General features: G+C 31.1%; 1 protein-coding gene across 16 annotated transcripts in view; it reads right to left on the minus strand.

The window, feature by feature from the left end:
• Positions 1–5,490: 5,490 nt before the first annotated feature.
• The window catches only part of LOC148619037 (paired box protein Pax-5-like), a 56,386-nt gene continuing 37,356 nt past the window's right edge, over positions 5,491–24,520 (minus strand). For 7 of the 16 annotated variants that reach the window (XM_088578538.1, XM_088578540.1, XM_088578536.1 and 4 more), the window contains 9 exons: positions 22,910–23,107; positions 17,567–17,787; positions 15,084–15,145; positions 14,623–14,902; positions 14,220–14,330; positions 13,485–13,637; positions 12,100–12,216; positions 8,221–8,319; positions 5,491–7,518 (listed from right to left, as the gene is read on the minus strand). In XM_088578538.1, coding sequence (XP_088434664.1) covers positions 7,430–7,518; positions 8,221–8,319; positions 12,100–12,216; positions 13,485–13,637; positions 14,220–14,330; positions 14,623–14,902; positions 15,084–15,145; positions 17,567–17,787; positions 22,910–23,107 — 1,330 coding nt within the window. In that variant the 3' untranslated portion in view covers positions 5,491–7,429. The remainder of the gene's footprint in view (positions 7,519–8,220; positions 8,320–12,099; positions 12,217–13,484; positions 13,638–14,219; positions 14,331–14,622; positions 14,903–15,083; positions 15,146–17,566; positions 17,788–22,909; positions 23,108–24,520) is intronic. The other 9 variants (XM_088578539.1, XM_088578543.1, XM_088578547.1 and 6 more) reach the window with 9 other exon arrangements.

Below are 24,520 nucleotides of genomic sequence, written 5' to 3' on the forward strand. Positions count from 1 at the left end.
ACATTATGTTTTGGTAGAATGGAATTTTCGTGAGAATTATATGGTTTCTACAGCTACCGTAGAAATGATTAATGAAAGAAGTATTTTCAACAAAAAATGACAAAGGCGTATAAAATTTATTTATTTGGTGAAACTTGTATCAAATGTTATCTTTGGTGGTGTTGCCTGAGTAAGGACATCATGACGTGGTAGATAAGTGATGTACTAATTTATAATAAACAACAAGCATGAAATGCGTTGTGAAACATACAAACAAATTTTGAGACACGTTAGAAATCGAGTTTGTGAATTGTAAAACTAAAAACATCACAGTATGATTGTTATTTAAAACTTAAATAGGGTATGTAAGTCTCGTCATGTGATCCCGTGATTTTGCGAGATTGGGTCCTAGTCTACCATTCAAAAGCATGGAGACTTGTCATTTAGAGAGCGTTGAGTTCAGTGGTGAGGGCAAAATATCTTTTTGTGTAAAAAATACCGAAAAAAAATAACAAATATCTATTTCTACATGATAAAGGTAGTAAGAAAAAAACATAAAATAGAAGATTTTGCATTGTTATACAGCATTTCGTGTACCCGGAAATGAACAATAAAATGCAGATTGGTCCTCGGTTTTCAATACGTTCTACGTCGTAAATTCCGGTAAAGAAAATGAAACTAGAACGACACCTACATACTCTATAGCAAAGGTAATGTCAAAGTCAGGAAAACAGGAAGAACATTAAAAAACCCAACAAATAGAAGATTCATAACTTACACTTTAACTTACGAAAGCCTCATTGACGATGTACAAATTGTTTTAGGACCCACTGCATTAAGCAAGTATTTCAAATGATAAGCAGGGTTGATAGTGTTAGGAATGCATATGTTCAGTCAATTCTTGTGTGTCTCAGTTCTCATTAGCTAAGACATCAAGTAGTTGTACACACTAAATTACGTATCGGTACCTACGATGGTTACTTTCCATATTATACACTATAATCTTATGATTTAGATCTTTCATATAGTTCATTTCGAACCTGACCCATTGGCCCTTAAATAGGAGAATTGCTTTATTTGCACTGATTCACGAAGAATTGTTTGGAACATAATTCGTACCTTAGGATCCATTTCATGATTATTTTATATACCCTCTTCAAACCTTAAGTCTTGAATCCATTCCTGTAATAGGTCATGAATTATTCACTGTTATTTTGCGCTTTCGAAAATGATATATACACATATACATGTAATGCCTTTGTCTTTTTATAACGTATGTTGGTGTATTGCAAAGTTGTTATAATTTCTAGATATAACCCAGCTCTATGTTATAATTTTTGTAGTAAATCATTTTGACCGCAAAGCATACATTTAGTTCTAATCAAATATCGTAATTTTTCTTTATATAAATCAACTCGGTATGGGATAAATTTTAATGGAAATACAAAATAAATTTAATCTCAAATGTTTTATTTCTTTTAAAGCTAATATTGTGTCTAACACATTTGATAAAATTTCGTGTTATTTCATTCTATCAAGTGCATCGGTATTTTTTTATGAAATATTGTAATATGTTTTGGTTTTAAAGTCGTCGACTCTCAGGTGGTACATATTATTACTTTTTAATGGTCAATTATACATTACTCTTAAGTAACATTTTAGAATTAAACAGAAATTATAATATGACTCAGCTACAAAATTTGATTTATTCTATTTATGAATACATGGGCTATATGATAATTGTACCTTTGATCCATTAAAGAAATGTCTGAAAATTACATCTTTAAAGGAAAAACTGTTTTATAAAGTCACAACTTATTGTAACCAATAAAACAAAGGGCACATAACTCTGCACCATATTTTTTTATATGAGAAGAATTTTTTATTCGAAATGGAATAAAATTTTCAGCTACTTTAATGCATTTAATATTCATTGACCATTTTCATTTACAATATTGTGTTAGTTTCATGGTTGAAAGTTTATTTCTCTATCAGTAGTTTTGTCTTATAATTAGTAAAGATCATTTGAAATGAAGTAAAATGATCAAAGTGTTGTATGGCATCAAATATGTTTTGTTAAATTAAATCGAGACCAGAACAATTTGTTAAAAAATCTACAAATAAAAAATAGCCGTTCAAAATCTGAATTTGGTGCTTATCAATAGAAAAAAGGACGATTAAATCACACTGTAGCAACAGACCGCTCATATGTTTGGTATTTTTATATCTTACAGTTTCTTGATTGATGAATAGTCACAAATTGTATATACAATAATGAATAAAAAATTATCTATGATAGTACCTGAAGTAAGCTTAATTAATTGTTTTCTTCGCAAAAGAAAAAGTTATATATCTTATTTTTTAAAATAGATAAAAGTCAGCTTGGACGTCTTAAAAATGGGAACGATGTTTATTCTGTAGACGAATCAAGAAAAAATATTTTTAGCCATTATTCTCTTATCTGCTACCGTATGTTAGGAGGCTGATATATGGTACAACGTACATGTTCCTTTATGAGATCAAACTAGGTTCAAGAACATTTATATAGAATAATTATTGACAAATCGTTTGAAAAAGAAAAACAAATCAACGACATCAGTAAATTGTATTTGGTTCTTATATTGCTTATGAGGGGTTGAAACATGTGTACATCATAAGATTGGTATATAAGTATTTAGGAAACAAAAGGTCTATCAATAAATACTAAACCTAAAAAAAGTGTAAATTGTAACATATAAGATGATGCATCGATGATAAATCGATATTCTAAAAGTTTACCTCTTGAAAAACAAAGTAAATAGATTAAACGGGCAATATCATTTAGACATAAACATAGAATATGACTTCGGATGATCTTCAATAAACTAAAACCAAAAGTGTCGTATATACCCATCATATTACAAAAACAAATATAATTTTTTTTTTTGTAAAAGAAAATGAAAAAGACACATATGATAAGTATGATAATTCCAGGGTGACTTTCATATTTTTGATATATGATTTTTAAAGGTGATTGTTGAATTTCTTCGCTTAGCCACTTTTAATACTGCTTTAGATTTTACACTAACTTTATGACATTGCTCTGATTTCATTTTTATAAAACGAAAAAAACATTTTGGCAATTAGCCTGTGTCTGTTTATTGTTTATGGGGAATTATTTTACATTTTTAGCCAATCCTCAATTCGGGCATAAACAGCGGTATTATGGATACACTTAAACTCGATAGAACTATTGTTTTTTAGAAAATATTTCTGATTATTGATTTCTTATGTTTCCTTACATCATTAGTTCAACACTACTTTTAAAATATAACAGTTGTTGCTTTACTAAGGATATATCGTATTCTTCGCGAGAATAAAAATTGACGAACATAAAAATATATCTAATAGTAATTACTTATAAGAAATGGTTCAATCATGATCAAATGAATTTCTTCTTGTACAAATTATCATTAATTGTACATGTAAATGATAGTTACAATTTGTCTTCTTGATTTTTGTTTGTCGCACAAATAGCCGATACTTTTTAAAATTTACTTCAAAGCAGTGATCATTCATTTTCTGTTGAGGAAGTCATAAAACATTTAAAAGGTAATTTTTTATCGGTCAAGTTGGGTGAAAAATTTCACTTATATTCTAATTGTTTGGATAGAAAAATTGTTTCTGCAGTCTATAAGTTGTTTTTGCTTTTCCTATTTGTACAATTGAATGATATCCGAATGATATCGTATTTTTGTCTTCATATAAGCACAACGTATTGAGAGGGAAATCAGGCAACTAAGTACATTTATGACAAACCTAAGAGAAGTTTTACATCATTTCTTGTTAGAAGACGTGTTCACCAATAAATGTTTAAGTGTTTTCTTAAAGCAGGCCAATATATATTTGAGCAAACATTGTGATATGAAAAGTAAAAAAAATGAAGTTTAATATTGCAGTTTGAATATGTTTGAGAGAGAATGCTAGCTATGATGTCTGAGTATCATACTATCAATTATTTCATGATAAATAGTAAACACGAATAGTAAGTACTATGCAATGAACCCTGAGAAATAGTTTTAAGACGGTCAAAGGCCTCAATCATTGATTCAGCTGGTATTGATGTTACTATTTAAGTTTTTTTTTATTTCTGTTGTGATTTTATATGCTTTAAACACAAGTGAACTATTAATAACCGTCAAAGTCCAGTTATCTTTAACCACTTCAAGACTTTAGTAAAGTCTATATTCCATTGAGTCGTGGTATTTTCTGCATTTAGTTCCCTTTTTCACTCGATTTAATATTGCCTTTGACGTCGACAAAATTATGTTATGTTTGATATTTCACTTGATCTATTGTAGAGAAAAAGTAAAATAAAAATAATAAAAAAACATTTAAAAATGAAGAGACACAAAACAAATAGTACATAAAAGGGATCTAGATAGGACTAATCTAAATATTAAAGAAATAATAAAATGATAAAAAACGAGAAACTGAAATTATATATGAAAATTCCACATGTACAGTTTGACGCCTCGTAGACAATCATAAATCAGCTTTATCTTGCTCTCGGACAGCAAAGATTGGGATTTTGTTAACTGAATGCCTGAACGACATATAGAAGTGGGTTTCTAGTATAAGCGAATAGTACCACCTTATCCTACTTGCTATTCCAGAACTGTGTTATATCATATATGTTTTGAAAAATTCCCAAAATTTTGCAGAAAACATTGATCTAGAATTTCTTCTAAACATGGTAATTTAAACATTTCCATTTTTTTCACTCTAATACAGCGACCCCACATCTTCAGTTAGAATTTGATTCGACGCTACCCTGTCGCTAAAGACGGGAAAGACAGGTTTCGAAATTTGTTATCACTTGAGACAAATCTATGTGAAAATAATTCTAAATTCAACACGGAAAATACAGACGAAAAAAATCTTTCCTATTAAGAACTTTGTGATAGACACCACACTTATCCTGTTTGGAAGGTTAATGTTTTATGAATTCGATAGGTATACCATGGAGCACAACTACTTGCCGATACTTTTTACATTTTGACAGGGTAGACTTCATTCAAAAATTACTCTTACAAAAGGAAGGAAATTTGGTACAGTCCTTCAATGTCAGCTTCCACAATTAAATGTTTTCTCTCTAAAAGGCATCCCAAGGACACCAATTGTGCACCTCTACTTATCATAAAGCATAAGCTTTTGTGAAAGGGCCCTATTTCCTGGCATTATAAAGGGGCTTATTCTCAGTTTAAATTTGGTTAGTGTTAGTTATTTAAGAATATCTATTTTTTATATCTTTTTTATTTTGTTTTGTTTTGTTTTTTTCTTTTCTTCATCTATTGTATTTTTAGCTTTACATTGCTTTGTCCAGGAATTTATACTTGTTTGTGACTTCGATAAGACCTTTTGTTTCAGTTTCACTTAAATAAAAAGAGGGAGTGCTTACTAAAAGTGTAAGTAGGGTTGATATATCGGAGATAATCCCTTTCATGTTATTACATTATAAATAAGAACAAATCATTGTAACAAACTTTATTGGTACACTTCATATGCCATAATACATCATTGGAATAATCGTGACATAGCGAGTTATGTCTGTCAATACATCCGAAAATTACAGGCAACGTTGAAATACCAATAAATCATATAATATCAGAGAATGGTCAAAGCTTTACCGTGACCAAAATATATACATTTAAAAAAATGATCTAGCACTTCTGCATCATACATTGTACAAGTGCAAAATATAGGATTTCTTCAAGTATCTCACATACATAACAGCACAAAGTAAAACAAAATTAGTGCAAATATTCGTAAACTTGCATAAAATTTCAACATCATATAACCTTTCCTGAACAGTTTGTCAATTAAACTTGTATTTTGTAGTAATATCTGTACTCAATTTCTGAAGAACTTAAAAAACACATCTAAACCTCGTGAAGTAACCATCTAGTTACTGTGCAGGACTCCAATATAAATATATCAGTTGAAATGATCTACAATTAACTTTTTATTATTCCAAAAATTTTTTAGTGAGGAACTATAAGATACAAGCCTTCTTATAAGATATTTCATTAAAATAGTTTTAGATTAGATTTATTTTGTGTGTGCAAATGGTAAATCGTGCTCGGTATACAAAAATAATCATTGCAAATATGGTATATTATGTAATGTATCATTTGTTTAACTGGCAAGACAAGTCTGACACAAAGTTCTCTCGTACATACATACACACATCTAAATGGAAAATGAAGAGTAATAAAAGTTTATCACTTAAATTCAATACATAATCAAAAGACCCAGTTGTTAAATGGGGAAGTGACTATATTCTTCAACTCTACTAACATATTATATTTTTTTATCTTGCAATTCCTCTTCTTTGACAGCTTAATTATAAATTTGGTATAAACAATGAAAAATATGTTTGCATTTAAAACAACAGAGCCTTTATTAATGTCAATATGAATTTTTGTTATATAGTATTCGATTTGGTGATAAGTCGATTATGTGATATGCATTCCAATGATTCTCTATTGCACCCGAATTCTGTTTGGATAACAATGTATGAGCACATTTATAAAACACTTTCTCACAATCTAATACCCTGCATATCTTCAAAAAAACAATGAAAAAACTATGACCCTCATTCCAAAATAACTGAAGATCTACTCCATATATCCAAATATTGCCAGAGACGTATAATTCAAAATGAAAATTTTGAGAGCAAAACAAAACAACGGAAATAAAATTGCTTAGTAAAGACTTGCTACATAAATTCATAATTTCAATCAGTATAAAAACGAGTATATAATACATATTATGCTTTAAAAATCTACATTTTACATTGTATTGAGAAAAAATGTTAATACTGCTGTATTGAGCTCTGATTTTAAATACCAGGTCCTATTTTAAGTATTTGTCCATTACTGAAGCGTACATATTCGCTAATGTAAACCACATCTGACAACTATATTGACATCAGTGTAATAAGATTTAAAACAGATTTTCCATCCAAATCATTGGTTATTATTGCGGGAGAAGATAGGTAAATACAAATATACAGTAATGAAAATAAGAACACAACCCTGAACGTTAAAAACTAAGTTTTCAAGACATTTTTTTTCAGCAATGAACTGATATTCAAATAAGTAAACACATAATCAATATGTACTATATTTAAAACACAATAAATATATATAAAATTATAAAGTCATGTATCTTCATGGTAATTGAGATTCATAAAACATTGTCCTCGGACTCAGCAGCCATGGTTAGATTGAGGTAAAGATCATCCATGTTAGTCATGTAGTAAGTCTTGGATGAAATAACCTCTATTTACTAAACACAATTCACTAAGTATCAAAGGTGGGTTTTAAGACATCATAACCCAATATAACATCACAACTGTCTTTTTCCATGCTAAATCATTTGAAAAGTTATCTAAAATCTGTTATCCTTATGACTTTGAAGGACTTGCAGCAGCCGTGTTGTTATTTTCAGTTCTAGCTGGGACGCCCCCAGTTTGTGGGTAGTAATATGATGCGTCTAAAAAGGATAAACATGAAAGTGTATATCATAAATAAAAAATATCATCCCGACTTGAAATTTAATCGTTTAATATTCACATATATTCTTATTTCGGACTAAACAACATTTTAAATATTCTTGCAACTGATATTTGCAGAAACATAAAACATACTAAAATTTTAAAACATAACAAAGGCATCATATCTCTTGAAACAAAGACAGGGCTGTTCATCATTAAAGACAACTTAAAATATTAAGCAATGCATAACTCAGAATATGAAGGTGCAAAGTTTTCCATACTATAACATCAAGCAAAGAGTCACCGAAATATTTTTAAAAGAATGAAAGTTTCAAGAAGAAAGAGAAAGATCATAAGCATTCTACATTAACTACAGCAAAAGCTTTACAAACCATTGGTGCTACAAATTGTGTATCCAAACACGGTACAGTTAAATTGGTCATAATGTCGATGTCGAGTTATTTTCATATTAATTATTGTTGTAAATGTTTTGAATAAAATTTAGTTCATTTTAGTCATATTCCACATTAACTTAAAAATTTGCATTCCATATTAATGAAGACTTTTTTTTTTAAATATCGTTTTGTACATTATAATTTTTGTTTTTTTTTGTACGAAACAATACACTTCGTCATTATGCAATGAATATCCAAATGGTAAACAAATTCGAGTGTTTTAACTGTACCAGGTGCGACACTTACTGATGATACCTGTAGGATAGGCCCTCCATTGAGGATCGGTATAGGGTGTCGTATTGTACTGTGAGTAAGCTACGGTGTTATAATATTCAGGGTTGCCAGCTGAAACAGAGAAGCATAGGTGAATATCTACATTCTAACACAAAACGTCTAATTAGAGAGCATCTACATTCTACAACAATGTTTAGAGATTATAAATTCAAAACAACGAATACTCTATATAAATTCAAAACAACGAATACTCTATATAAATCCAATAGTGTACCTTAATCTACTAGAAAAAGTGAAGCAACAAATTATTTATTCCTGCTATTTTTTATACATAATATTGTATAATATCATTTTAATAAAATATTATAATCACAAAAATAAAGACACAGAATATTTTGCTCAGTACAGGTTAAAATTGTCAACAGAAAGGCATGTTAGAAGATTTTGATGATTTTTTTTTACGCACAGTGCGGTATTTAAAAAATTAGTACGGAACAATTACAAAATAAATAGGATGGGTATGATCATGTTCGGACTCTTAATAGGTTGAATGACTTAATTGTGATTTGTATCGCCCGGTGCATGTCTGTGTTTATTATTTCCAACTTAAATAAAAAACAGAGCAGACTTAAAATAGTTAAAAAATGCAACGATAGGAATTTTACACATTACTCAAGTGCAATATAGGAACTTGAAAAAACAAACGCACATCAAGATAATTTGTGAAGAACAACGAATTCATGAAAAGTCGGAACTAATATCCTCACAATGTACTGACATAACTGTCATATTTCAAAGATTTTAAAGCCAATTGTTTCAATTAATTTCCTTTTAAACTCTATAAGACAGATCTACATAATTACTTAAACCACAAAACAATAGCAATGTAAAGAACAAAGAATTTACAATAGATTTAAAACATTCCTTTTGTTTTTCTCTTCACAATGGAAAAAAAAGGTTGTCGTTTTATGGGAGTAATTTATCAGACGCTTGATTTATCGTTCGAATCATGTTATTTCGTCTTTAAAAACTTCGGAAGAGGTCTTTCGTGACGAAGGGAATTTAATTGTAAGGTCTTTTGTTTAAAAGTTACCACGATAAGCTTTGGGCCATATCAAATGACGGATTCCAATGCACAACCGATATATAGGATACGTTAATGGAACAAAGCCAGATGATTTCCAAAAGATTTTACAGATAACAAAAAGGTGTTCAATTATGTCTGTTCATACAAAAAACAAATACCACATAATAGAAAGTCAAACGGCTGAAAATTCTTTAATTACCACTTTAATAACAAAAATGACAGGTTTAACTTAAATGCTTCATTAGTAGTACGTAGAAATGTAATATAAAGTATACTCCATGTTAGGACATTGCTGGATGTTATCACCAAAACTTTATCGATATAATAACATCATGGGTACAGTTCCGTTAAGATTCATCTGAGTGAATAAAATATGAATGAACTTAACATTTATCAAGGTTGTTTGAATTAACGGTAATGAAATACAATACTTGTATGTGTATAATAAGCCTACTTAATGTGAACAAAAAGCATATGACTTTATTCTTTGATACAACATGCATTTTAAATCTGAAAATTACAACGATGTTGCAATTAGACAACACAACCGATCATCAAGATTGAAAAAAAATCGTGATCCGTTACTCTATTAGAAATCCTCCGAGGCCAATTATTAAGGGAACTTTCAGACGAGATAGATTAAATTGATTGCAAAATAAGCGATCTGGTTTCGATACAAACACGATGCTTGCTGTTATAGGCTTAATCGAGTCTTGATTGAGCGCCATCCGATCCCTGTGAGACCCACCATGCCTATGCGACCCTATCTTAGATGATGACAGCATATTACATTCATGGTTTTTTATTTGTCAGGATAATATTGATTCGCAAATACCAATTATTATCACAAAAATATCATTCACAGCTTCATATTTCTCTCAATTTACCTTATAAAACAACGATTTTTATCTTTTTTACAGTTTAACATTAGATTCTCCTAAATTGAGTTTTATTTTCCCATTCTTGATTTAGTTTCGACTGATATGCAGAATACCAGACAATACTCATTACGAAAAATATTAGATAAAATGGGCTAAATCAATAACATGCCATGAACAATTAATACTGTCAGAATGAAACAAGTTTAGAACAAATAGGATGATAACTATTATAGAATTATCTATTAGTTTATGGTACATGACAAAATATAATGTTAAACTTCATCAAAGGTGAAATTGACAAAAAGTAGCAAGCATTTATCACCAAATAAGTACCCGACAACTTTTATCACCTGATTGCAATACATTGTTATTATTATTCCGTTTGAACTATGAAAACTGTCATATTAAAAAGCCCTGAATTATAAATCAAACGTTCCTTGGAGAAACAAATCGCTACTATAGTGATAACATTGAATCGAGGTCTCACGTATATGCGATAATTTTATTAACCCTTCTCTATCGCTGACAAATATACTCTAGAGACCATTAGCGGAATATGTTACTTCTCAAGTCTATTAAGAGTATTGCAACGGAAAAACGTCGATCGTTGCTTTTCATGTTTCAATCAGTGTTGTCATTTTATTTTGATGTTAATATCCAGGTAATTTGCTAGATAAATTACTACACAACGATCTTAATGGTAACAAGTTTGCGTGCTGAAGTCGTCACTGCTAGTTATTGCCAATTACTAAAGATGAGTAGCAATTGATGTAAATAGCATCAAATTCTTGTACTGCCTCCTAACCGACAGTTTGCATTTAATTTTGATGACACAACCTGATAATTGTCATGACAATGTACTTGGGATTTATTCTAAGTGGTGTTTTGGAGACTTATTCGATTTTCAGAGAGGAAATGCATCTGTCTAATGATAATTAATCAAATCGTTAATTGCATCACAAATTTCCTTTCCCGAATCACGTAAATAAAACAGCAGTAAAATACAACATTTCAAGCTAAATAAAGGAATACCATTTAATTTACTGTAATATTTACACGCAATGAAGTTTGACGAGTATACTTAAATGCATAAGTCAAAATTTTCAGGCAATTTTCGAGCATTTGATTTCCAGACAAATCAGTTCAATTGTAAGCGATTTTCACTTAACTAACCAATTTGCACAATTAATGAAGTTTTTGAGACAATGAACCATGCAGGTTCCAAGACACTGCAGTGATAAATGAGAATCCGTGAATGGTCATATATCAGGGAAATTCATACAAGAAATTGCAAATTACAAGGAGAGTGAGCATGTCATACACTCGCTGGTTCGGAAAATAGAAATCTAGCAAACTCATAGCTACAATGACTAATATAAATGGAAACGAAAATTAAAATAACTAAAATTCAACACATTCATGCTATCAGATCAGGGCTAATGAACAATGCAAAAATACGACCGCAGAATTTCATAGCACAGAAAGAGAATATATACATACTGATACTGTCTTATGGTGTCTGAACAGAACTGTTTAGAACGTTTCTTGACAAAAACAAATTCTGGATATTAATCTGTGGTTATCTTGATCGCACATGTCAGCGATTATTTACTTTTGTATCAAAAAATCAACAAATTGAAGCCAAATTCACAAACTCGAACATATGTTTACAATGATTCAATTTGTCAAAGACGTCAAACAGATAATTTATTACTAGCACTTTTATGATGCCGACTTCCCTATCACAGGAACCGAAGTCATAAACTTCTTAAAGCGAAACGGAAGCTAAAACTTTTTCAGTAACCAATGTAAAAGGTTGAGTATGACAAATACCAATATGTTATGTTCAAGACTACAACGATATCAAACTTAATGTTAGAATAGTAAATGGGGGTATATCACTGCATTATTGTATAAACTTACACGGTACATTGACTGTAGATGGGGTTGACCCTTGTAAAACAACTTGTGATGTAACTGTTCCAATGAGGGGTACACCGGGGTAGGATGGAGGATTGTTGCCTATACTGCTTGCTTGACCTAAATGACAGAATTAAGTGATACTAAAGCTAGCCTCCATCCAATAACTGTTTTTGTGAAAGGCGTTCACAGATAAAGACAGTTAATTTTAAAGCAGTTTCAGATATATAAAGAATAAATTGAATACCACTATAAATATAACAAGTTTTGAACTTTCAAGTATCGGCCAAATATTTATAATTTGATTGTTCTTTTTACCATTGAACTGATTTTTTTTAATAAATAGATGTATTAATTCTACACACTTCTACAAATACATTTTAGAGCAGTTGTTGGTATAATATTATTACACTTCTGAAAGTAGGACAAATTTTGTCGAGAGAAATTCCTTATTGAAGAAATGAGACTGGATCATGTTATCTGGATAATCCACAAATCAGTTAAGAAGGAAAAAACGTATTAATTTAAACCATGCGATCATTGTCAGTGTCATTGAAACGTTCAGACTAAGTTAAATTTTAAACATTTCATGACCATACAGTTATAATGAGCTTGTAGAATAAGGTACAAATGAAGAATTGACAAGCATGCTATGTATAGGAACAAGAAACAGGCAGATGTCAATATGAACAAACGATATATGATGAACTTGTTATTCAAGCGAAATGAAGATGCATGCTGATAGCGTGTCAAATATTAAAAAGCAAATGTAGACATCAAGCGGAAATTAGCAAGAGAAATCACAGACAAGCATCAAAGACAATGATCGTTAAATCATCTGTATTGCATGCTATAAAAAAAAATATTTATATATATTTACTTTATCTTCTTATTCGTCGCAAACATAAGTCACATATTAAATAGTTTATGATTGGGTTGGACTTACTTCCATTTTTGCTGGCTATTTACAAATGCTTGAAAAGCCGAAAACTACGTAAACGAAGGTATATTAAAAAAATCTGTTGCTACTCGTGTGCGACATTTGTATTTTTGAGACGTTTCCTCATTTTTAGGAAAAGATCGCATATGGTGATGTACTGAATAATGTAAGAAAACATTTCTGAATACATTATGAATATTCAATAAAACATGACAAAATAGTAAAGGGCCATCAAGTTTGAAAAAGGAAAGTTTAAAAGTAAGCTTGTATAGGAAAAATGATTAAAGATGAATGATAAAGACATTATGAAGATGATTGGATCTACGAAGCAAAAGCATGGTTCTGAATAATGAATTGAACTAACATTGCTATGTAGTCTACTTCTGGCTTAAAACACTAAATAATGAAATACATACTACTGAAAAAATAAAAATCTAATCATGCTTACTTGAAAACTGTCCTGTGAACGATGGTAACGGCGTGTAAGACTGGGGCGTGGGTTGAACGGGTTTTAGCTCGGTCAGGTTGTTCCCCTCATTGCTTGAAGGAGTACCAGGCTTAGGGGGAGGTGTAGTGTTGTTACTAGTGTTATTGTTGCTAGCTGAAAACGGGAAACGACAACATGCAGAGGAACGATACACAACAGCTTGCAAAACAAATTAGATAAAGCCAAGACAGAACAAAATGCATCGAGCTTTAGGAGAGTTATTACTATTTCCCTAGCATTCTACAATAGACTTCTGTAACAAATCTCAAGTTTTTAGAAACGACTCCTTGACGTATTATATTACGCTGGAGATTTCTAAACGTACCTTCTTTCACGAAAAAAAAAGGTTCATAATTAAAATAGAAGTATAATTTCATTATAATTTTTGGAGGTGTTTACAAAGTAAAAATATTGATGTTACTTAAAAAGAGTTAAATTACTAGAGTTAATTATTGTTATGAAGTCAAGTGCTAAATACAGAAAATTGTTTTATATCATGAAAAAAATTTGAAACACGAAAATATGTTTATTGAATTAAAACATGAATGATATTTATTCCTTATGCCTCGATATTTATGTAATTTTTTTTTAAAGAATAAAAGAATGAGAGGCTGAGATGGAGCTACTAGCACACACTACTAAAGAACTGGTTATACAAGATGTCCGTAGAACACATACAGATGAAGATTTTTGTACCTTCATATTCAACAGAAGTAGTTTGAGCTGCTTGAACATTGCCGTCGGGCCTAACCGTGACCACTATAGGTTTCATTTCTAACGAAGAACCTTCGCCTTGTTCCGTAGGAACTTAAAAAAAATAAATAATAATCTATTCTAACTTCATGCAAAACAATAAGCCAGCAGCAATCATGTCGACAAAATAAAAAAATCTAAACATTCGCTTAAAAAATCCTTACTAAATAAAATGTCTTACTCCACGGCACCAAAATCAAAAATTTAAAAGTACGTAAAGAAAAAACTTAAAAACATGTTCAATTTGCAGAATTTCATAAAATAGTAGTATTAGTAATATACATATAAAATTAATACATACAACCTTTACCCACAGATCACATAGATATAGATGATAGACACTTACCTAATGTGGTGACATAGTTAGTTGGTTGACTCTGTGATTCAGATTGTGTGGCGTTGGGATTAGCTATGGCAGGTGAAGGCATATTATAATCTGTAATGGTTTTTAATTCTCCACCAGCAGTGGTAGTTGTGATGAATTGAGCGTTGTATGACGGAGGATGGATTGTTACGGCTGTATTAAATAATTGGGTTCCTGGGGCATTCATCAGAATTGGTTGGGCTTCTATGTTGCCATTTTCGGCCCTTGCAATTTTTACAGGTGGGCGGGCTGCATACCACATCTTGAAAGGAAAGAAATGCAGGGTAAATAAGAACTTATCACACTGGTAATTTAATAAGATAATCCTTACTCAGATGTTAAAATTCTATATTTGTTTTTTTTTCTTCAAATAAAAGAATTAAATAAAAATGTCATTAATTTTTTCGCTCATATTACTATCAAGCATATATTCATATACTTACATCCAAATTATTATTTGTGGATACTGGTTCAGTTTTTATTTCATGTGGTTCGAGACCATTTACTGAAAATAAAACAACAATAAACAATTACAACTAGTTATAATCACTGGTCAAAGAAAACATGTACTTGCTATTTGATATCACAAAATGAATACTAGAGAAACTTTGACAAATTGGAAATAATTCAAAGACACAGGCCACAAAATTATAATTCTATCCTTAGATATCAGAATTATAGTTATAACAATAACCATTTGATTGCCTTATTAAGTTGTTTTTGATTTTTTCAATTGCATCTAATTTCCTCTTTCGTTCGTGTTTCCAATCATAAGGAGTCCAGATTATCGACGCATCATAATAGAAAATTGCCGAAAACATCCTGCAATCTCTAACACACGAAATGAACACCAATTTACCGGAAGTGATTCGCATTAAGTCACTGACACAATCAAGAGTTGTTCCTTTTTAACGACAAGAAAAATAGACAAATCTTGTTACCGCAATGGAAAGAAGTTAATAAAACAACATATAAAGGTCTTAATGAAGCCGGACTGGAAGGGTATATGTTTAAGGCAATCTGATTTAGAGAATTACTTGCTTCCATGATAATTTATAATGATAACAACATTATGAAGATTAAATTACCATTGAATGACTACTTCTTTACATGCTACGCAAACCGTCTTAATTTATTGTGGAGTCTTTTGTTAGATTTATATAATTATTTGTACTTGTCACATTCCATTTTTGTTAACAAAAATTCGACCGCTGAAGAATTTTCTTTTATTTCCTGAATATTTTCCCGAACTTAGTTTTCTTTTTATCTTATCACATCTTGAAGTCTTCATTCTTTTTATTTATAGTTTCTATCAAAGATGGTTTTTCATTTACGAAGGTTTTGATATTATTTTATATCGACCTAAACGGTATCTAATTTTCTATTTGATTTTACACATTTATTTTTTTTTTCTTTCCAGACAAAGGAAAAAGGCGTCTTAAAACGGTGCCAACTCACTTTTACCAAATACATCTTCCATGTACGGCGCAAATAAATTTTAGTTAAAATAGTCAATTGGATGTGCTGACATCCATGAATAAAACTAGTTGTCGAGTTTATAGTTCATTGATTTGAAAATTTATCTGCTGGTGAACATGACATTGCTGTAAAATTTTATACATTATTGCAAAAATAATTCGATTCACAGCCTGACAAAAGATTCTTTTAAGATAGATGACTGCTTCTTTTCACAGATATAGAGCTGTAAAAGAGATGGATAAATACGGGTCCATTACACAAGAATGCATCAACTAGTTCTGCTTGATTGATTTCTGGTTATTGGTTAGATCTGCTTTCAGATTCTCATATTAGCTTTATTAGTTGATATTTCCCGATTTCAATTTCACTAAATAACATCTCTTAGAAAAATTATGTGTTACTGAATACTATTAACTAGCAGATAAATGACCCGATGGAAACAAATGTGAGAATTAAGCATGTGATATTTTAACCGAAATAAAAATAATCAAAACAAATACATGTTTCTTGTAGAAACTCATTTTCGAAGATAAAATGAAAAAAAAACAGAAAATATGTGCTTATAAATTTACACAAAAAAAACACGATATTTTAAAAAAAAAGCAAGTAATGTGCGTATTTTAATATTTTGATTAGTATTTCTGTATTTATCATTAGAAGGGCATTTATTTTTTTCTAAATTTGCTAGTTGCAGGTATCGGCTAATTGCTGATTTTATCTTGGAGGTTTCAGGTTCGCCTAAGATCGGATTGAAAGGATAACTAATAAGTTATGTCAGGTAGAATTGTACATTATAACCAAACATATTTTATTCGCTACCATTGTAATTTTTCTTCATAATAAACAATTTGCTCGCTGTCTATTAATTATTCAGAATCAATTAAATTGACAATAGATGGTTTCCTGGTATCTAGAAACGATAGGATCGAGTCTTCGTCAGACCTGCTTGGGACCATAGCTACCCGGTATGCTATTGTTACATCCACTCTTTTGATGATTAATTTATTTTGTAGCAGTGACATTCGAGTTTACAATTCGCAGTATTATTCTTGGTAGAAACAATACGAGCCATCTAACCGTGAGATTTGTCCTATGAGATTATATGATAAATCTAGCGTGATGGCGAACAAATCAACAAAACCATAGTTCAGTCTTTATTCAACTGATCGGAGCCATTGTGTTTAACAAAATCACGTGATATCTTTCAAGGAGGTGATTCTTGTCTTACAATTTCCTATCTCTTTCATCTGGAAATATTTGCTACACGGAAATCTGATTTCATCTTATTTAAAGTAAATCCTAGTAAGCTACTGTTCACCGTAAACAATATAGTACCTTATAGACAGACTTTTTCGGAGTAGTCACATTTTAAGAATTTATTACATAGAATAAAGACCTATAACTACTAATAGAATTAACATCTTAATAAAACAACATAAAGGGCTACCTTGCTGGTCTTCTCTCTTCCTTTTGACTGCATTTTGATCGGATATATTTTGAGGTTGGTTAGGAATTCCAAGGATTCCGGTTATTGAGTAGGTACCTCCCCTTTGCATAACTTCACCGTTAGGGGAGTTTGAATGTTGCATTGACGGGCTATGTGCTTCATTTGGTGGACTCTTCTGGTCACCGGCTCGTATGTTATCAGCAGCCCGATTCCTTACAATCCTAAAATATATAAAAGTACCCGATAAAAATTCCAAATAAATATAATATCTTAAGATGTGTCCCATTTAAGAACAAACAAATCACTAGGCAAAAAATTATTAATAAAAAAAATAAAAAATATTAAAACATTGCATCAAGTAGATCTGAATGTTTAAGTCTATACAAAAACAAACAGTAAACAGACTGTTAGACTGGATGGCTTATCTTTTATTTCTGATTTTGAAACCGGGATGAAAGACGTCGATATCTAGGAACATTGATAAAGTTACGTTATATTCCTATTATGCGATAAAATATGAGTTTTTGTTGGATTCCTTGGGTAATAAATCAGCAAACGTCTCTTTTACGCGATGAAAATGATGCAGAACGAAAAATCTCCCTAGTGTAAAAGAAGCAAAGATACCACAAATGAAGAAAACATTCGCAACAACGGCAAACATGATATACTTCAATCATAGCCAGATACAAGATGTACCAGAAACTTATCCTTGTGGTAGATCATGTGGTTTTGAAACCAGATTAAGGTCAAATTGACTGGGAAATTATCTGCCAAGTCACAGTTTATGTGACAGAATTTTAGGAAATTTAATTTTAAAGGGAACAGCATTTTGAGGATTCCTTACATCACTATATTTTTAATTCTATTTCAAACAACATTTTAAATGTATGTTAAAGATATTTTTAATGATTAAATGACAAATAAAAATTCATAATGGTAGACCAAAATTGAGTAAGCCTCTTGAATGAAATAAAATGAAAGAAATTCAAAATCTACCATCAGGGCAAATCCACCAAATACTGCATATGATTTTATCCTTAAAAGTTGAGTTGTGAACAAAAGATATTCTTGTGTGGTAGTTAAAGTGATAAGTAATTTGAAGTGTAAATTTCAAATAATGACTTAAACCGTTTAAGTATTTAACAAACAGATTTTTATCATAATCGAATCAATCAGCTTTCAGTCACAAATTTACAAGTTCAGGTGGAAACAATGCAAAAACATGCAAGTGATTTCGTAAATATCTCGTTTCTAATTGGGGTACTTTTGTTTTCAAAGGTAAAGTGTAAAACGATGACGGTTTTGTCCCAGTACTGTTAAATGGTGAGATAAAATAAATCTTATCTCTTACAGAATGACTAAGTTTCTCTTTCACAAGTCACAATCGAGTCTTGACCTAATGAAACGAAAAGCGTTTTGTTAATATATAGGTACTCTCCAACGACGATATTTGATATCTAGAACGGCATAAAAGACAAGTGTTTTGTGTATAAGAACTTTGTCCTCTATTGTTTTAATACACGATATTGTCTAAGCTGAGTTTAATTAATCCTTTGTGCCAAGTTTGCACACCTCAAATGTCAAATTCCTATTGAAATGCAATAAAACTGTTCCTTGTAAAAGCAAAATTATTCTACATTCGAACATTCCACAAGATTTTTTTCAGCATCATAATCTTCCTTTACACATTTAATAAAATTAGTTGTGTTCATGAAACGAAACAGCAATTCCATTCTTAATGTTATCTTAGTTGTTTTACGCAACCGAATCGACCTATTCAAACAGACTCGAGTAAGCACGAAATATTACTTGAACTGAAGAGGACATGCTGAAATAGAGTTGTAAAACCGATGTATTAAGCTTATTGGAGTGTATAATATCTATTGCTAGTCTTGTGTGTGGTGTGACATTTGATCTCATACACTTGGGTGAACACCATCAGTAGCTTAGAGTTCTCTGCACCCAATTCACCCCCACCTCGAATCACAACACACCCGTGTTTTTCTGATCGATGTACTCAATGATTCTTAATAAAATTCAATACTCAGTGTAACCTTTACTATATTTTCATTTTATGGTCGTAATGGTTATTAGGCACGCAAACAACTTTAAAAAAGTTTCAAATTTGCAAGCAATTATACCATTTCATTCCTGTCTTAACTGAAAATACAATAATCATATCCTAATTTGGGGCAAGGAGTCAGCTACAGTGCCTGTTTCGGGGCCTTTCTTTGCAATACAATAGGTCAGAGACAACAAGGGTGATCTAGTATAAAGTTGACTTGATAATTGTACATTTCACTCATAAATAACTCGACATGTATGTCGGAAGTTGAAGTACAAGGAAAATATAGTAATTAATGGAGTATCTCACAAAAAACAAGCATCACTCTTAGTTAACCATATTACCTCATGATTTTACTGCATGTAAAATAGTAGTACTTATCAGAGTTCAAGTGACAGGAAAGATTATTTCATACTAAAGCACATTTCATATTCAATACTCGTTAAACTGGAGGTCTTGTCAACTACACATGTATTAAAAACTGAACGTTCTACATCTTTATAATTTATTCATCCTTAAATTTGTTCTACTTGTACATTAAAATGATAGGACCATTGTTTTACAATGTCATTATCATTCAAATTCCAATACAAAGTAGCTCAATACCGAGCAAAAATATGAACATAATGTCGACAGTCACAATGAAACAGCACCTTGAAGCAATAATATGACCAGGTTTTTCCTAAGTTAATTTGATCATAAATACATTGTTATATATTATTATTTTGTTTTATGAGTTTGTCTCCATTGTACGTTCACAACAATGTCCAACCCTAGAACTTTATAAACAATAAAACGGTATCGATAATGTAAGCAATGTCATAGGGACAAGCAGAAAAGTCAAATCATTGTTATACATAATTTATACACGTTTACATATTATTCTATGATATACTCTCTTGTGGGAATGCAACATTATGCCAGAAGTAGATTTCAAGTTTGAAAATATTAAATATTCATAGCGTTCAGATAATGCATACTTTAAAATGGAACTAATCTCGATTTGGAATAATCACTTTCCCATTAATATTGCCTTGGTCTACATAGGCAGATCAAAAGAGTAAACGATAAAAAAAAATCTTTTAAGTTGGCTTCCTTAAAAGAAGCATGAAAATCTGATTTAATTATATCTTAGAAAACCGTCAAAAGTTTGTTCCGTAGATGACCCTAAACAGTTCAATGAACATGGAAAATAACTCTGTGAGACAAATGACCTGAGCCCCAGTAGATAAAACGGTCATAGAGATTCGGCTTAGTACGAACTGATGACAGCTGTAAGGTCATCTTACAGGCACCCAGCAAAATGCGTTTAGATAGTACACTTCCGCCTGGGTGAGTCTTAATTGTGGTACAGTCCTTAGCCATTTGCACCGTGTATAGCTTTAATATGTGATAAACGAAGCAAGAAAATTGACAAATTCTCTCATAATAGCAAGTTGAAATAATAAAACTCTAATGAAACTTTCCTTGGCTATAACGTTGACAAGTGGCGTAATGGCCTAGCGCCATGCTTTGTTGATATCGTTCCATTACTGGCAAATTAAACTGTCAGCTGATGATGGGGGAGAAATCAACGTTAACAAAAATGAAATTAAGAAATCTTTCTTTTATTCTTTACCTTTCATTACATTAGGAAGCAGAAATAGGGGTTATAGATGACGTTATGTTAAATGGCAGATGTTTCGGATGCCTGCAGAAATGGTCTTAAGATCGTTTGTAAAAGCATAAAATTTCAACTTATATATTTTTATTAACAGTCAAAATATAATAAAACATCTGGAGTAAAAATTCAAAAACGAATTAAGAAAAAAAAACAACAGAAATTCAAACTAAATATGAGTGTTTATTTTTTATGCTTAGAAATTTGACGTAAAACTTTTATCCCTTTTTGTGGCAACAATAAATCAAATTCCAATACAATATTGTCAATTAATTCTGAAATTAATTTCTATCTTGTTAACAAAGTAACCATGTGTTATTTTTGTCAATATTGCCGAAACATCTCAATTTCAAAAGAATTCTATTAGTTTTGCAAACATAAGTTATTTGTCGACTCGGCTGCTATTTTATGTTTCAATATTACAGCAGTATAGTTAGATATGACCCTGAACACGGCGTTGGTGCACCAGGGGATGGTAACTGTATTAAGGTATATACTTTCTATTTTATCTTCCTTGCTTTTTTACCATGGTGGTCTTAAGCGATTTGTGATTGCTTTGAAGTCAGAACTGTTGTTACGTTCAATGTGTACTACCAATTAGAATGTTTATAAAATGGGTTTGTTTTCTTCGTTAACGGTTACGTCGAGCAATCGTCATGACACAATAAATGCCCGCAACCTAGCGTGTGTGTTTTACAAATTTTCGCTACATAATTTCCAGACCGAAGTTTTTATTTCAAAGGCAACGTCTCCACTAAATTCCCCAGACGAGATGAACACGTAGTGCAGCCTCTCAATACACTTTCTGCTTCATTGCAATAGTAAATTTGTATGCTAACATCTAAGAAATATCAACAGTGCTCACAAATTTGTATTACGATGTTTATTTCTGTGAGTTCCTCAGTCAGTTAAGGTCCTTTCGTGCATTTTATCGAAAATCATGATGACAAAGTCATTTATCAGTCTCTGATTATAACTAATATTTTCTATAGAACTCATCGCGTGAATCTTACAACTAAGCAATGTATTCAAATTATTCCAAAGTTATTTACAGCATTTGAAATGGATACAATTATGTATAGGTAACTATTGTAACTAAAAGGAAATCTTAATTCAGTAGATTAATGCACAGTGAAGTTATATATATTTTTTAATACAAGTCAAGCATCTATAAAGGATCGTGGGTGTTAAAACATAACATGTCAAAACTTTATTTCTCTATCTTTTTTAAATTAAAATATGGTTCTACCAAACTTGGAATGCACTAAAGAAATTTAGGTAAATTGTCCATTTTATTAACGAACTGCACTTTTAAAATTAAAAGCTGCACAATTCAGTATGAAAAGGAACCATAATGGAAATAATCTGAAGTAAAAGTTTTATTTTTCGGTAGAAAAAAAAACAGGAATACAATTATGCTTCGTTAAATTCAAACTTTCCTTGTATCTATTCAAAGCCCTATCCACTCAGTTACTACATCACCGTAACAAACACGTGTGCCATTCTATTATCTTCTTTTCTTCAGAAAAGGAGAAAGGGGAAAGGAAAATAACAAACCAACGGACAGACGTATACAAAAGTATCATTATGGACGTAGCAGACAATACTTAACACCTACCGATTAATGGAGCTAACACTTGGAACGTTCTCTGAGGTACAGACACCTTCCGACAATAACCGGTCCCTGATCTCCCAGGCAAACATCGTAGGATTTTCATGTTTATACCGTGTGATTGCGTCCACAACTTTTGGCGTGGCCACTTTGGGTTTGGAGCCACCGATAACGCCAGGTTTAATAGAACCCGTCTCATAATATCTGAAAAAAATAACAAAATGGAAATAGAACGTGCAACGATGTATTTTCTGACTTATTTTAAGAAACAATTTTGAAAGTTTCCCAAGACAGAATTTCTATTTCAAAATATGTTTAAAAAATGTCTTTACTTTAAAATCTCATCTAATTTATTTTTTCATTTTTAAAATTCTACCAAAAACTGTTCAAACATAAAAATAAAATTATGATACTTTCACTTTATCCTTTTAAATATAAACATCCAAATACCAGACAACTACAACTTTCTATACCTGCAAGAAGGCCGAGGGAACATCACGAGTTGCTGAATAAAGACTGACCATAAATTTAGCCCTTCTGGGTTTCGAGGTCTATTGAGGTAAAATGTTTCTAAATATTCATTTAACACTGCTTCTGAATGTCCTTATTGTTGCGCATAATTAAGCACGTGTTAAGTTCAGGAAGCTAGTTCGATGCTCTTCAATGGCCATGAAAAACGCTCTTTTCTTGTCTTATTCAAAACTAATTCGGTGTATGTATCAATGAAAGAAGATAGCGATTTAAGATTAGGTCTGAACAGTCCGATTTGTAAAACAAGACGGCATTTCATTGATGGGGAATAATCTACCGGTCCGTTAACTCATGTAATTGTTGTAGATAAATAAGGACCTATCGGAGGGACTAGAGGGTATTGGGGCAAGGGGTACAAAGTGCCGTCTTATCCATGATCACCGTGTTAAGGTTTCCTTGGACAATTTAAACTTTTCACAATCCTAAGTACATCGGCCATAAACTTGTCTCTCTATGAATGGATTCTATGTCTCTTGCTAGCCACTAATTACCCCCTTTGTTCGCTTAATTTATTTCTGCTTGCTCATAACTCACCACTGATTTAGGGCTACGAATTTCAATTGTTCCACAAAAAGTACTACTAATGGATGGAAATGAAAGTACATAGAAAATTAAATGTCATACCTCACTCAGTACATTTATCACGTTTATAAGAATCATTGTTTCTTAGGGAGAAAACTTGGATTTTAAGGGTAAAAATAGTAGAAAAAAGTCAATAAAAACACACAGAACAAATCATATTCATTAGCTTATTTATAATAACAATTATTGGTAGAAGCTATTAAGTGCATTTTTGATAGATTCATTGATTGGGAAATAGCAAGAAACGTGTCCATTTAGTCACTGGTAGGATTTATAATATTCAAAACAATAATCATAACTGCTAGTTGTAAACACCGCAGCACAGCTTCAGTCCATGAAAGACATTCTCAATTGAAAAGGCTAAATATTTGTCGTTATTTTAATGGCATCCTGTCATCAATGTATCATACTAGACTAAATTAACAGAATGTAATTATACAAACAGCAAGCCAATATTTGTATCCAATAAAAAAGAACGTTATCTTACATTTGATCTTTTTTTTT

The sequence above is a fragment of the Perna viridis genome, chromosome 4 (assembly GCF_037379345.1).
Source record: "Perna viridis isolate PV_CMFRI_1.1 ecotype Kerala chromosome 4, ASM3737934v1, whole genome shotgun sequence".
Lineage (NCBI taxonomy): Eukaryota > Metazoa > Mollusca > Bivalvia > Mytilida > Mytilidae > Perna > Perna viridis.